General features: G+C 40.0%; 1 protein-coding gene across 5 annotated transcripts in view; it reads left to right on the top strand.

The window, feature by feature from the left end:
* The window catches only part of KIF1B (kinesin family member 1B), a 150803-nt gene that overhangs the window by 90540 nt on the left and 46043 nt on the right, over positions 1-14220 (top strand). For all 5 annotated transcript variants that reach the window (XM_043922955.1, XM_043922953.1, XM_043922952.1 and 2 more), the window contains 4 exons: positions 9368-9461; positions 10381-10529; positions 12396-12574; positions 13730-13867. In XM_043922955.1, the coding sequence (XP_043778890.1) occupies positions 9368-9461; positions 10381-10529; positions 12396-12574; positions 13730-13867 (560 nt within the window). The remainder of the gene's footprint in view (positions 1-9367; positions 9462-10380; positions 10530-12395; positions 12575-13729; positions 13868-14220) is intronic.

The raw sequence follows: 14220 nt of genomic DNA, 5'->3' as shown, positions 1-14220 counted from the left end.
AATAAGAGCTAAGCCTCTAATGTCAAAAGCAGCCTAACTGGAAAACCCAGAATTATGACATTCATTTTTACCTTCAATGCCATCTCCTCAGAGATGCCCTCATTATGACATCGTCATCTCTCACCAGTAGTACCACAGTAACCTCCTAACGAGTCTCTTCTCTCCTGTTCCTGACGTGTGTATGCCATTGTCTACACAGCCACCCACATCATCCTTTGAGTGGCTTCCCATGGTGCTTTGTAGCCTCCAAGGCTGTCCGTGTTTTGGCTTCTTGCCTGCCTCTCTGACTTCATGTCTTAACATTCTCTCTCATTGCAAGCACTTTGTTCTTTGAGCTTGCCAAGTTTGTTCCCACTTCTGGGCTTTGGCACTTCCTCAAGACTAGAATCCTTTCTCCTTGTGCCTAACTCCTCTTCCAGATCAATGCTCACCTGCCCCTTTTCCTGCTGCAGCCGATCCAGGGCAGCCCACTGTTTAATATTAACTCTGTGAGCTTATTTGGTCCTTGCATGAGAATGTAAATTCACCTAGAATAAGTACCTTATCTTTCGTGTTTTCTTCACCATCCATCTGTGTGTGTCACCCAGAAGAGTGGTTCTCAAAACTGTCGTGTTCGTGAGAAGCTTCCGAGGGGCTTGTGAGAACGTAGAATGCTGGGCCCACCCCCAGAGTTTCTGATTCAGGAGGTCTGGAGTGGGGTCTGATAATTGTGTTTCTGATAAGATCTCAAGTGATGCTGCTGTTCCTACTGCTGCTGGATCAGCATCTGTCCTTGAGAACCATTGTCTAGAACAGAGACTGGTAAACATTTTCTGTAAAGGGCTGGTAGTAAATATTTTAGGCTTTGTGGGCCTCATATGTAAGTAAGTGTTAATCACTCAGTCATGTCCAACTCTTTGCAGTCCCATGGAGCCCGCCAGGCTCCTCTGCCCATGGGATTCTCCAGACAAGCATACTGGAGCGGGTAGCCATTCCCTTCTCCAGGGAAACTTCCTGACCCAGGGATTGAACCCAGGTCTCCCTCATTCATTGCAGGCAGATTCTTTACAGTCTGAGCCACCAGGGAGCCTCCTGAGAGCCTCATGGTCTTTGTCAAAACTGCTCAGTTCCGCTGTTGTAGCAGAAAAGCAGCTGTAGATGATACGCAAAGGGATGGATGTGGGTGTGTTTTGTGAAAGCTGCTGTATTTATAAAGACAAGTGATGGTCTGGATTCAGCCTGCAGATTTGCCAACCCCCGGAAGGTGGTCGCTTCTGAGAACTGTTGACTAGAAGATCAGCACACAACTGTGTATCTACTCTAGAAGACAGACAAGTGCCAGATGCTGGTGATTCAGTGGTGAATGAGAGGTTCCTGGCCTCATGAAGTTCACAGAGTCATGGAGGAGATAGCCATTAGACAGTCACACCAATGGTCATATTGTACGTTTGTGACAAATACCTTGAGGGAAAATCACAGGATGCTCTGAAGGTTTAAAACCAGGTGTCTCAGGAGATGAAAGATGGCCTTTTTTTGCTCTAAGCTGCTGACTTTCATTTTGAGAAAGAGAAGGAACCAGGAAGTTTTTCTTTTCTCCCCACATCCAGGTCTCCGTGTGTCCACACATCCATACCCATACCTGGTCTTCCCTCCTCTTGATGGAAGAACTGTCTGTGCTCCTGTCTTAGCTCAGTCCTTGTTCCCTTCATTCTGTTTTCTGAGGGACTTATTGTACACCTACCCCTTCTCTTTCACAGCATCTGATTTTCTCTTCTATGTTATTCCTGTCAGCATGCAAACACCAGTTTCAAAAAAAGTTTGTGTTCCCTGTGATCTGCCACTGTGTTTGTCTGTTCCTTTTTCTAGAAATACTCCTGAGAGCGTTTTCTGTACTTTTCCCCACTGCCTACCTTCTTTTTCTTGTCTCCTCTCCCCATTCTTGAACTCAGTCCAGTCAGACTCATTCCCACCTCACCACTGCAGCCAGTCTGGTCGGGGTCACCAGGAGTCTCCTTGGTGGAAAATCCAGGTGTTTTCTAAGTCCTCATTTGACTAAATCTGTCTAGCATCTTACATGGCTTGCCTGCTCTTCGCTTCTCGAAACCTTTTGTTCTCCTGACTTCTGATTTTTCTCTTGCTGCTGCTTCATGGTCTCTGTGGCTGCAGACAGAGGCCATTTTTTTTTTTCCCCTATATCTGCTCTTTCGTCCAGGTGACCTCACACATTTTTGTGGCCTCAGCTTCTGTGTTCACACAGGTGATAATGAAGACAGCACCTCCTGTTGAGCATTTACAGTGAAGCTTTGAAAGACACATGTTTGACCTGCATGGGTTCACTGAGATGTGGATTTTTTTTCAGTGAATACATACCACAGATCCACATTTGTTTGGATCTGCAGGTGTGGAACCTTGGAAACTGAGAGCTAACTGTAAAATTATATGCAGGTTTTCCACTGCGTGGAGGGTCAGTGCTCCATCCTGTATTGTTCATGGGTCAACAGTACTTGGACCAAATACATGTAATACATTTTACATGTATTAACTCATTGAATCCTTCTAGCACCCCTCCTCTGTGAAGTGTAGGTGTTGTTAATCCCATTTTACATACTTTCCCACCCTCGCACAGCTGCTCAGCGGAGTCCAGGTCCAGTCTCAGCAGGCAGTCTGTCTGCAGACCCCTGCCCTGCCTCCTCCTCTGCTGACTCTCAGAGGTGCTCTCTCCAGCCTGGGCCTTCCCCCAATCTCACAGACACAAAACTGGGACCTGACGTCCAGAGAGTTAACTGGCATCTCACATCTGAACTGTCTAAGCCAGAGCAGCTAGCTCAGACCAGAATCCAAGAGCGATCCTCAGTTTCCCTTTCTTTCTCACACCCTGTGGTCACATCTTCATCTGCAGGGCACACTTCTTCTGCCTCTAAAACATATGCCAGCTCTATTTGCTTTTTTGTTTGTTTGTTTTGTTTTATTTTATTTTATTTTTTATTAGTTGGAGGCTAATTACTTCACAACATTTCAGTGGGTTTTGTCATACATTGATATGAATCAGCCATAGAGTTACACATATTCCCCATCCCGATCCCCCCTCCCACCTCCCTCTCCACCCGATTCCTCTGGGTCTTCCCAGTGCACCAGGCCCGAGCACTTGTCTCATGCATCCCACCTGGGCTGGTGATCTGTTTCACCATAGATAGTATACATGCTGTTCTTTTGAAACATCCCACCCTCACCTTCTCCCACAGAGTTCAAAAGTCTGTTCTGTACTTCTGTGTCTCTTTTTCTGTTTTGCATATAGGGTTATCATTACCATCTTTCTAAATTCCATATATATGTGTTAGTATGCTGTAATGTTCTTTATCTTTCTGGCTTACTTCACTCTGTATAATGGGCTCCAGTTTCATCCATCTCATTAGAACTGATTCAAATGAATTCTTTTTAACGGCTGAGTAATATTCCATGGTGTATGTATACTATCATCTGCTGAGACCCTGGACCAGGCCACTGCCATCTCCCTTGAAACTGCAGGGACAGCTTCACGGCTCCTGGCCTTGTTCCAAGTCCACAGGCAATTCTCCATGGACATTGGTATTTTTACTACATATGCTAGATTTCCTGGCTCTAGGCTACCAGTGACTCCCTTAGAATAAAATCCACAGTCCTTTCCGTGGCCTGTAAACCTGTCCATAACCCAGTCCCTATCTGACAGTTGTCAACTGCTTCTCCGACTCTTCTCATTCCTCCAGTCTACCCACACAGGTTTTCTTGCTTTTCCTTAAATACACCAAGCTCCACACCAGGGCTTTTGTGCTTGCTGTTAGCTAAATTTGACTGGAATAAGCAACCTCCACCAAGGATCTCAGAGTGCTTGCTTAGATCTCTGATTAAATGTTATCTCTGCAGAGAGACCTTCCCTGAGTACCTAATCTTAGCTTTCCTCTACCCATCTCTTCTCTCTATTGGCCTCTGATAACTCCTTTTCTTCATAGCACTTCTCTCTCCTGAAATCATAGCATGTACCGTGTCTGTTTACTGTTTATTATATCTCCATCACCAGTGGAACTTTTGTCTTATTGACCACTCACTATATTCCTAGCATCTGGCATATAATAGGAGTGAAGATGGTATTCATTTGTCAAATGAATGGATGGATAGTGGTTTTTCTTTGAAAAAAATAGCATGCTCTGAGGCCAGGTGCTTGGGTTCAGGTCCTTTTTCTACCACTTGCTAATTTTGATCTTTGGAGAGTTACTTAATTTCTTTAAGGTTTTTCTTCTTTTTTAACATGAGAATAACAATAGAAACATTTTCATAGCATTATTGGGATGATTGGAACAATCCATGTTAAACATTTAGAACAGTTCCTAGCACAAGGTAAGCTTGAAAACAAGGATAGTCCGGTGGGAGAGAACATTCTAGAAGAGGAAACTGTCAGTGCAGTGCCTTTATAAATATGGAGCATATATTCAGTTAGTTGGAACTTTTTATAAACACAAAAGACTATTGGTAAATATATTATTTTTTAGCATGTTTTCTGTAATGAGTATAATTTTCTCTGTGAAACGGACAGTAGTATCTGGATCTCTTTATCCATTTATTGCAGGAAAATCCAGGGCTTAGTAGTTTTCTGGTAACAATCAAAACATCCTTGTTGGAAGCTCATATGCAGCCTAGTTTGGGGAAGAGGAGGCCAATTCAAGAATTGGTATTGACGTTTGGGGGCTTCCTTGATAGCTCAGCTGGTGAAAAATCCACCTGCAATGCCGGAGCCCTGGGTTCGATCCCTGGGTTGGAAAGATCCCCTGGAGAAGGGGAAGGCTACCCACTCCAGTATTCTTGCCTGGAGAATTACATGGACTGAGTAGTCCTTGGGGTTGCAAAGAGTTGGGCATGACTGAGTGACTTTCACATTCACTTCACTTTCATTGACATTTGGACTACCAACTGTTTATAGAAATTTTTCCTGGTCAAAGTGCAGTTAAAGTTTTAGGTCTGTAGCATTATTGAGCATCTTTTTATGTCAGCTTTACTGCTACTAAAGCACAACCACAGCTTTTAGGAAAAGTCACTCTTTTAACTGTCAGAATCTAAGGATTTTGTCTTCATTTGGTAGTTTGACCAGCTTGCAAACTCATTTTTTTTCCTTCTTTTTAAATTGAAGTATAATTGCTTTCCCATGTTGTGTTAGTTCCTGCTGTACAACAGAGACTCAGTTGTATGTGTATACACATCCCCTCCCTCTTGAACCTCCCTCCGCCTCTCCCGTCCCATCCCCCTAGGTCATCACAGAGCACCAAGCTGAGCTCCCTGTGCTATACAGCAGCTTCCCACTAGCTAGCTGTTTTACTCCTGGTGTAATCCTGTTCTTGAGGAAATCCTCAAAAATAAACCAGTCACAAATTAGCCTCCAACTAATAAAAATAAATTAAAAAAAAAATTTAAAAAAAAGAAATAATGGATCAAGGCAATAGTCATCCAAGGCTATTAACGTCACTAAAAGGAGACAATCAAATTCAGCTTCCCAATGGACGTACCACATAGGAGTCGCTATTCATAAACACAGATACACATATCTGATCAAGCCTCCAAAACTCAGGAATTAAAAGGCACATATGAACATGTTAGATGACACCACAGGCATCTAACAAAATTCAGAATATAGAAATTTTATACAAGTAACAATCCAGGTTTTTCCCCTCAATAATTACAAGGCAAAAAATAAAAAAGAGAGATGGAGAGAAAGCCTTGGGACTGAAAGAGTTAAGCAGCCTATCATCCAAACTTATTTGGACCCTAGTTCAAACTGCTAACAAAAAAGTTTTTTTTTTAGAAGGCAATGGAGAAAATGTGAACATGATGCATATATTTGACATTAAGAGATTACCTTTTAGATGTGAAATGCTATTATCAATTTTTCCCCCTTAAGGGTCTTTTTCTTTTAGTGACATAGACCCAAATGTTCATAGATGAAATAAAACAAAGGAACAAAGACCCCTGTTCTGGATCTTACAAATTATGGGAGAGGAGAGAGGCCGGGCAGCCCATGTGCCCACATCACACTTCCTCCCTGGACACTCACAGTCGTCATCTGTGTGAAGCTTGGCCTTGAGCTTCTCCATCTTCCTCTCATCTCGTAACAGTGTCCTGTCTTTTTTTAGTGTACCCGTCCCTTCTTCTTTCTTTTCTTCAATTGTTTCTTGGATTAAAGAGTATTCTTCATAAAAAAATAAATAAATAAACCAGTCACAAAAAGTCACAAGCATATATGATTCCACTTATATGAGATACCTAGAGTAGCCAAAATCATAGAGACAAAAGGTAGAATGGTGGTTGCCCAGGGCTGCAAGGGTGGGAGTTAGTATTTCATGGGCAAAAAGTTTCAGTTTTACAAGATGAAGAATTCTGGAGCATGGACAGTGGTGATGGCTGTAGAACATTATTAGTGTATTTCATGCGTTAAAATGGTTAAAATGGCAAATTTTATGTCGTGTATATTACTATAATTTAAAAATTGGGGCAAAAATGAAAAACAAAAAAATTCTCAAGCTAAAATATTAACTTTTTTTGCATATGATGCTCTTTAGGTAAATCAGCAGTCTTTCTCTTTTTGCTAAAAGAATCCTGTTGTACATAGGTTTTTAAAAAAAACCCAGCCTCTTACTTTGAAAAAAAAAAGAGTACAGTGAACCTTTGTATACCCATATGTATATGCTATTTCTGAATCATTTGAGAGTAAGTTACAGATACCATGTTAGTTTAGCCCTGAATACCCGTATATATCCTAAAACCAAGGATATTCTCTTAATACCATTATCCCATCCAAATATTTAATACTGACTCAAAATCATGTAATATACAGGTAATTTTCAAATTTCCATAGTTGTCTAAAAAATATAAATGTTAGAAGTGTGTCTGTTTTTTTAATCCAAGATCCCAATCAAGGTTTATTTACTGCATTTGGTTCTGGTGTGTCTTTTATCTTTCATTACATAGGTATTTTTGAAGAGTCTAGGTCACTTTCTAATTTGATTATTTCTTCAAGATTTGATTTAGGTTAAACATTGTTAAGAATGCTATAAATGCTACATTGTGTAGTTCCATCTGCTTCACAGCAGTAGATGTAAAATGTCAATTTGTCCTATTTTCAGTAATGTTAAAGTTTAATAAATTTAGTTAATGTGTTTTTTTCTAGTGCTTTCTCATTAGTAGACTCTTGCGATTGTGTGAATATTCTGTTTTCCATCCACCTTTCACTCAGTTGTGATAGCTTGTATTAATGATCCTTCGATGATTCAGTTACTACATCTGGGGTTGCAATATAGTAGTGATTTTCTATCATTCCCTCTTCATTTAACTGGCTTTTTGTTTTGTTTTTTGGTAAGGAAGAGCTTTCCCTTTTTTCTCTCTCTCTTTCCAGTACCACTGTGGTCTCATGGATTCTTTTTACACTCAACGTGCTATATATTGTTTTCCTGTTGTTATTATTATTGACCAGTGGGAGTCTTTGTCCTTTTGAAATGGTTCTATTGGTCTTTGAGTACTCTGTGCTTTCTGGCACAAGATATTCTGGGGTTACCTTGTATTTTCCCTGCTCCAAATCTGAAATCAATCATTTTCCTAAGGAGCCCTGGTTTCTGTTAGTGGAGAATGGTATTTAGAAACCAAGGTGGGGGGCTGGATGTATGTAGACAAGAAACTTTCTAAAAACACTGCTTGTCATTTTGATAGTATGTTGCCATTTAAGAGGACTTTCACATACATTTTAAAATTGTATGGCATTTGGTCCTTCTGCAGTCCTGCCTTAAATTTAGGCAGGTGGAATAATAAAATCTTCATTTAAAAAGAAGGCCAAAATAAATAAATAAATAAAGGCCAAAATGAGGTGTTAAAAGGATTAACTTTCCCAGAATTATAAGACTAGTAAGAGCAGTTTCCAGGAACAAAACCCACATCTTTATACCTGGTACTTTATATTTTTCTTTTTCTTTCTTCCCCACAGTATATGGTCCCCTACAAAGCATGTTTAGATGTCTTTAAAAAGCTGTTTCCAAAAAAAAAAAAAAAAAAAAGCTGTTTCGCTGGCTTTTGGTCACTGCCAGCTCCACTAAAGAGAGAAAGCTTCCTTTGTGAGACTAAACGATAAATGACTAGAGCCTGGAGAATATTTGCATCCTTCTTAGCATTGCCGTTGGGAGCCCCTTTTGTGATGGAGTTTGCTGACTTGGGCTCTCAGTGATCCTCTGTAATGCATGCAATATTTGATTTGTGACTTGGAGAGCTTTGTTTGAAAGCAGTACAAGGTCGTACCTAAACCTTCTATCTCTTTACAGCCTGTAATCATGCCACTCCTCGAGAAGCAGGAAGCCTAATAGTTTATTTTTTAAATGCTGTGCTTAATGCGGTGATTTGGTGTTTTACTGCGTGAAGGTCTTTTTCTTAAGTTGTTTTTTTGTCAAAAAACACGAGCTTTTTTTTCATGAACACACCAAGGAACTGTTTTAGACATTTTTTTGCCTGTTCTCTTCCCACCATGCCATTTTAATACCTCAGATATATAGGGTATCAGTTTACATACTGTATGTATATTTGTGCTTTATACATTAAAAAGGTCTTTTTAGTCCCCCAAGAACCATTTTATTTTTCACTGATAGTAGTGATATCACACTTACTGAGAGTGCATGGAAACAAGGGAGAAAGGAAGGATGAATATGATTTGTAATATATTAGTATATTTTATAACAGTATATTTTGATATAAAATTTCTTTATTGAATAAATAAATGCAGCATGTAGATTATTTCAATCCTAATAACACTGTGTTCTTTTAACACTGAGGTTCCCTGAAAGCTAAACTTATCCTACATCTGCAAAGATAGTAATATTTCATCCATAGAGTTTCAGAGTCTACGATTTGAATTTTTTCTCCCATCCAAACAGATAATTGGAACTCTTAGCAATACTAGTGAACTTAACCTTTTCCAGTATTGTTTTTCTTTGGAATTCTTGGATGTGTCAAGATACTATTTAAATGCATTTTAACCTTTAAGGGACACATGCATTTTTTTTTCCTTGAAAATCCCCCCTTTGCTCTACTGTAATCCCAAATAAAGAACTCTTGAGTCTAAGGAAATGAAAGAGAGACTGCAGTTAAATTCCCTAGAATACAAGATCTTTTAAAGCATTTACCCAGTGCAGACTATTTTGTGTGCTTTATGGCTTTCTTCAGAAGCATTTCTCTGTATGTCTGTCTTTTTATTGTTGCTTCCTGCCTCTGGCTTCTCATTTCTTTGTCTTTTGCTGTCTCTCCCTTGCCCAATCTTCCTTTCATTTCTCTTTTCCTTCCCTCCTATTTCCTCTCTCTCCTACATGTTATCTTCTTTGTTTTCGTTCAGGACTATGAGAGTAAATTGCAGGCCTTGCAGAAGCAGGTGGAGACGCGATCCCTGGCTGCAGAAACAACTGAAGAGGAAGAGGAGGAGGAAGAAGGTGAAATCTAGAGACTGTAATCTAGAAACTTTCCTCTGTAGATGTTTTGAATCTGTGTTGTCAAATTCCTGAGCCAGTTTAAAGATGATTTAAAAGATGCTCAAGGCTAAGAGTCCAGGCTGTACTCTATGAGGTGGGGGTGGGACTTAGAACCCAAGGTTTCTGAGCAGTCTCCATAGAAATCTCTTGGGCAGTTTACATAAACTGTCTCATATTGCCATACATATGAAATCTATATATATGTGAAAAGCACATATAGAGCTTAATCTTTGTTAAGATGCTCTGTTTTACGGATTCCCCTGGTGGTCCAGTGGTTAAGCTTCCACATTTCCAATATAGGGGACGAGGGTTTGATCCCTGTTCAGGGATCACTAAGCTGAGTGATGTGGCCAAAAAAAGAAAAAAAGGATGCTCTGTTTTATTTGCTGGTTTATGTCAGGGATTTCCCTGTGAGAACTTTGGAATATAGAAGCGTGCATTAAATCTCTTTCTGGCAGATTGCTCATCACATTGTTTTGTCATACCTACCTGTCTGAAGTTTTCTAGAATTTCTTAGTTGAAATTAAAATGCGGTGTGAACATTCATCATATTTTATTTTTTCACCCAACCTCTTCAGTAATCTCAAGGCTTCATAATAACTTTAAAGGAACTCCTGATTTATACACTGAATTCTTTATTTTTAAATATCTGTGTGAAATATGACCTTTTTCCTCTACTAGAAAGGAAAATATATCTGTTTCAAGTTGTACAACAGACTAAGGATTTTTCTTTATTATAAGCCACACAGAGCTGTATCTAAAAAAAAGAAAGAAAAGCTGGAAAGTAACCTGATTTTTTAAAAAAACTGAGGTATAGGAGGGATATAATTTCTACATAGTTATGAGTCCACCATTAAATACACCTGGTTTGCTCTTTCAGTTCCGTGGACACAACATGAATTTGAGCTGGCCCAGTGGGCCTTCCGGAAGTGGAAGTCTCACCAGTTCACCTCATTAAGGGACTTACTCTGGGGTAATGCCGTTTACCTAAAGGAGGCCAATGCCATCAGTGTGGAACTAAAGAAGAAGGTATGGAGGTTGTGGGAACAGCGACCATCCTGAGGCAGAGCTTAGCCTGGTTGGCTTCATGGTCCTCGTTTTAAGACCACGTTTCCCTTGGGTGAACTCAGCAGCTTTTTGCTGTGAAACAGATTTATATATGCCTTCATTTAACACATGTGCCTGGAATGAAGTAGGTACTAGTTGTTGTTCAGTTGCTAAGTCATGTCCGAGTCTTTGCGACCCCATAGACCGCAGCACACCTAGCTTTCCTGTCCTTCACTATCTCCCAGAGTTTGTTCAAATGCCTGTTGAGTTGGTGATACTATCTAACCATCTCATCCTCTGCCGCCCTCCTCTCCTCCTGCCTTCAGTTTTTCCTAGCATCAGAGTCTTTTCCAATAAGTCTGCCCTTCACATCAGGTGGCCAAACTATTGGAGCTTCAGCTTCAGCATCAGTCCTTTCAATGAATATACAGGACTGATTCCTTTAGGATTGACTGATGATTTCCTTGCAGTCCAAGGGACTCTCAAGAGTCTTCTCCAGCACCACAATTTGAAAGCATCAATTCTTCAGCATTCAGCCTTCTTTATGGTCCAACTCTCAACATCCAAACATGACTACTGAGAAAACCATAGCTTTGACTGTACGGACCTTTGTTAGCAAAGTGATGTCTTTAGGTATTTATTAAATGAAATTTTTAAAATAACATGTTTTCTAGCCTGTTTTATATATGATGAGAGTTAAAGAAACATATCAGTAGAAAAATATTTCCCTTGGGTTCTGAAAATCTCAGTTTTCCTTTAGTTCTCTACCATTGAGTTGGCACCTGTAAGTCCTCTGTGCCTCTCCTCTACTAGGGTCTGAGGGGCAGTTCTGTGGAATGGACAAGCACATGCATTCTGCAGCCAGACAGCCAGGTTCCTATCCCAGCTGTCCCTGTTGTTTGACTCTAGTAACCTTGGCCTCTAGGCCCTCATCTACAGAAGGAGTGTAGCAACTGGGCCTGCCAGCCAGGGTTTTTGTGATTTCATGAAGGGTGAGAGAATGAATACACATACAGTGCTAAAGTAGTGTCTACGCATGGTAATTGTGATGCCGGAAACATCACACCACAGTATAGATTCATTGTTCTGCGTGTTTCTCTGTTTGACAGTCTCCTGACTGCTAAGATTACAGGGAATAGGATGAGGGGTAGTATTGAGAAGTAGGTAAGATCTCACACTGCCTAACTTTGGGGAAAAATCATTCTCTTAAAAAAAAAAAATTCTCTTTTTCTAGGGCTGTATTTTTAATTTCGTGAAATAGGAATAAGATCTCTTATTCTTTTGTAACTCCATCTCATTTTGTGATTATATATTAACGATTTCCCTCTTCAAATAGATTAAATGATGGCAGGGGCTAGGTCTTTTTTTCTCACAGCTGTACCTAGCATTTCATTAATGGTTGGTTTAAAAAAAAAATAGGGAGTTACCAAGAAATAAATGACATGATGAATGCAAAGCACTTTTCTGTAGTAAACACTTTTAAGAGTAACAGTTATAATCCTTTGAATTTAACAGAAAACCTTAGCACGTGTCCACCCGCTCTCATTTGGAGATGCATTCCTGGGTCCACCTTCTGTTCTCTATGAAAGTCTTTGTTCAGTCAACCAGGATATATTTATTGAGATTTTAGGCTGTGCAAAAACACTGTGCCAGGCCAGGAAAACAAAGACTGTAAATAGCTAAATGATTAATATACAAGTAGTCATGTTTCTCACTTAATCAGAAGCTGTTGACCACATGCTACTGTTTGACGTCTTTCCCCTTGGGCCTGATTATGTTGCCTTGTTTCTGAACCTCACTTGGAAAAACAAAAAGCTTGTTTGTTCATGGTTTCTTCTGTCCATTTAGGTGCAGTTTCAGTTTGTTCTGCTCACGGACACGTTGTACTCCCCTCTGCCTCCTGAACTGCTTCCCACTGAGATGGAAAAAACTCAGGATGACAGACCTTTCCCTCGTACAGTGGTAGCTGTAGAAGTTCAGGATCTGAAAAACGGAGCAACACATTATTGGTCTTTGGAGAAACTTAAGTATGAAAATGTTACATGTAAAAAAAAAAAGAAAATGTTACATGTAAAGCCAGTTGTTTTATTTAGAAAATAATAATGAATTGCTCACGTGGGCTCTTCTCTGTGACGTTGCCGTTGCTTCCTTTCTGTGTATCTAAGTGCTGTTGCTGGTGTTGGTAATAGCACTGTTGGTTCGTTTTCTTCTAAGTGAACAAATCGTGCTCTGTGAATACCTTTGTCATTTGTAGAGGTGATTTACATTTGCCCTCCATAATGCTCCTTTGGCAGCGTGTATACTAAATTTGAAACGACAAAGGGAAAATTACATGGCACCTTGTGCAAAGATGGCATGCAAATTTGGCATGCAAATTTGGAGGGGTGTGGAATTAAAATTAATTAACCCTCCATAGACCCTCTTATATTTTAACTCTTTTAATTTTATAATATCTGTTTCTGTCTTGGATCTAGTAATTATTCATCTTTTCTGTCCTGGATCTCATGATGATGATGAATAAACAGGAAAGTTATAGCATAGCTTCCTTTGCCTTTAATATAATGAGGTATTTTCTGCTGTTTCAGTATATTTGAGATACCATATGCCATTGAACTACATTAATCCTGGGACTCAGTAGAGATTAGGTGGCCATTCTTGACTTTCTTGATGGCTTCTCTCTAGACTCTGACACTTTGGATACTGAGTGTTAGAGTTTCTGTGCTTTTTGCCTTCATTCTTTTTTAATACCATTAAATGGTGGGAGCAGCTTTTTAAAACCTTAGACACAGAAATACAGAACAGACTTTTGAACTCTGTGGGAGAAGGTGAGGGTGGGATGTTTCAAAAGAACAGCATGTATACTATCTATGGTGAAACAGATCACCAGCCCAGGTGGGATGCATGAGACAAGTGCTCCAGCCTGGTGCACTGGGAAGACCCAGAGGAATCGGGTGGAGAGGGAGGTGGGAGGGGGGATCGGGATGGGGAATATGTGTAACTCTATGGCTGATTCATATCAATGTATGACAAAACCCACTGAAATGTTGTTAAGTAATTAGCCTCCAACTAATAAAATAAATAAATAAAAACTAAAAAAAAAACCTTGCATGAAAGATCCTTCCAGTGTAATATTGACGTGACCTTGTGATATTAACCCAGTGCACTTTACGTTTACTGTCTAGGCAGAGGCTGGATTTGATGCGAGAGATGTATGACAGGGCAGGGGAGATGGCCTCCAGCACCCAAGATGAAAGTGAGACCACCATGACTGGCAGTGATCCATTTTATGATCGGTTCCATTGGTTCAAACTTGTGGGAAGGTATGTGATGATTTTATTCTTTTCAGGTAATGGTTTTAATTGTTTAAAGCCTCACAGGTATTACATAAAGTTAAAGAAAAAAAGTACACAAAAGCCCCCATTTATAATCCTATCCTCTCACACATAGCCACTGTGCCATTTGGTATATTTCCCTTCCCTTTTATCCAGCTGGCAGGTTTAAGTCTCAGGATTGAAACAAAGTAGCTGACAGTTTTCCCTGCCTCTCAACTCATTCACAAAATGTCTTACTCTTGACCAAGATAGATTTAAAAGAAAAAGAAAACCTGTGTCTGTATCCAGCATGGTTCAGAGTCACAGTATGGCATGCAGTTTATCAGACTACAACTTCTCCA

This window comes from Cervus elaphus, chromosome 14 (genome assembly GCF_910594005.1).
Source record: "Cervus elaphus chromosome 14, mCerEla1.1, whole genome shotgun sequence".
NCBI lineage: Eukaryota > Metazoa > Chordata > Mammalia > Artiodactyla > Cervidae > Cervus > Cervus elaphus.
The sequence above is the reverse complement of the archived record's forward strand: the minus strand, read 5'-3'. Positions and strand labels throughout refer to the sequence as shown.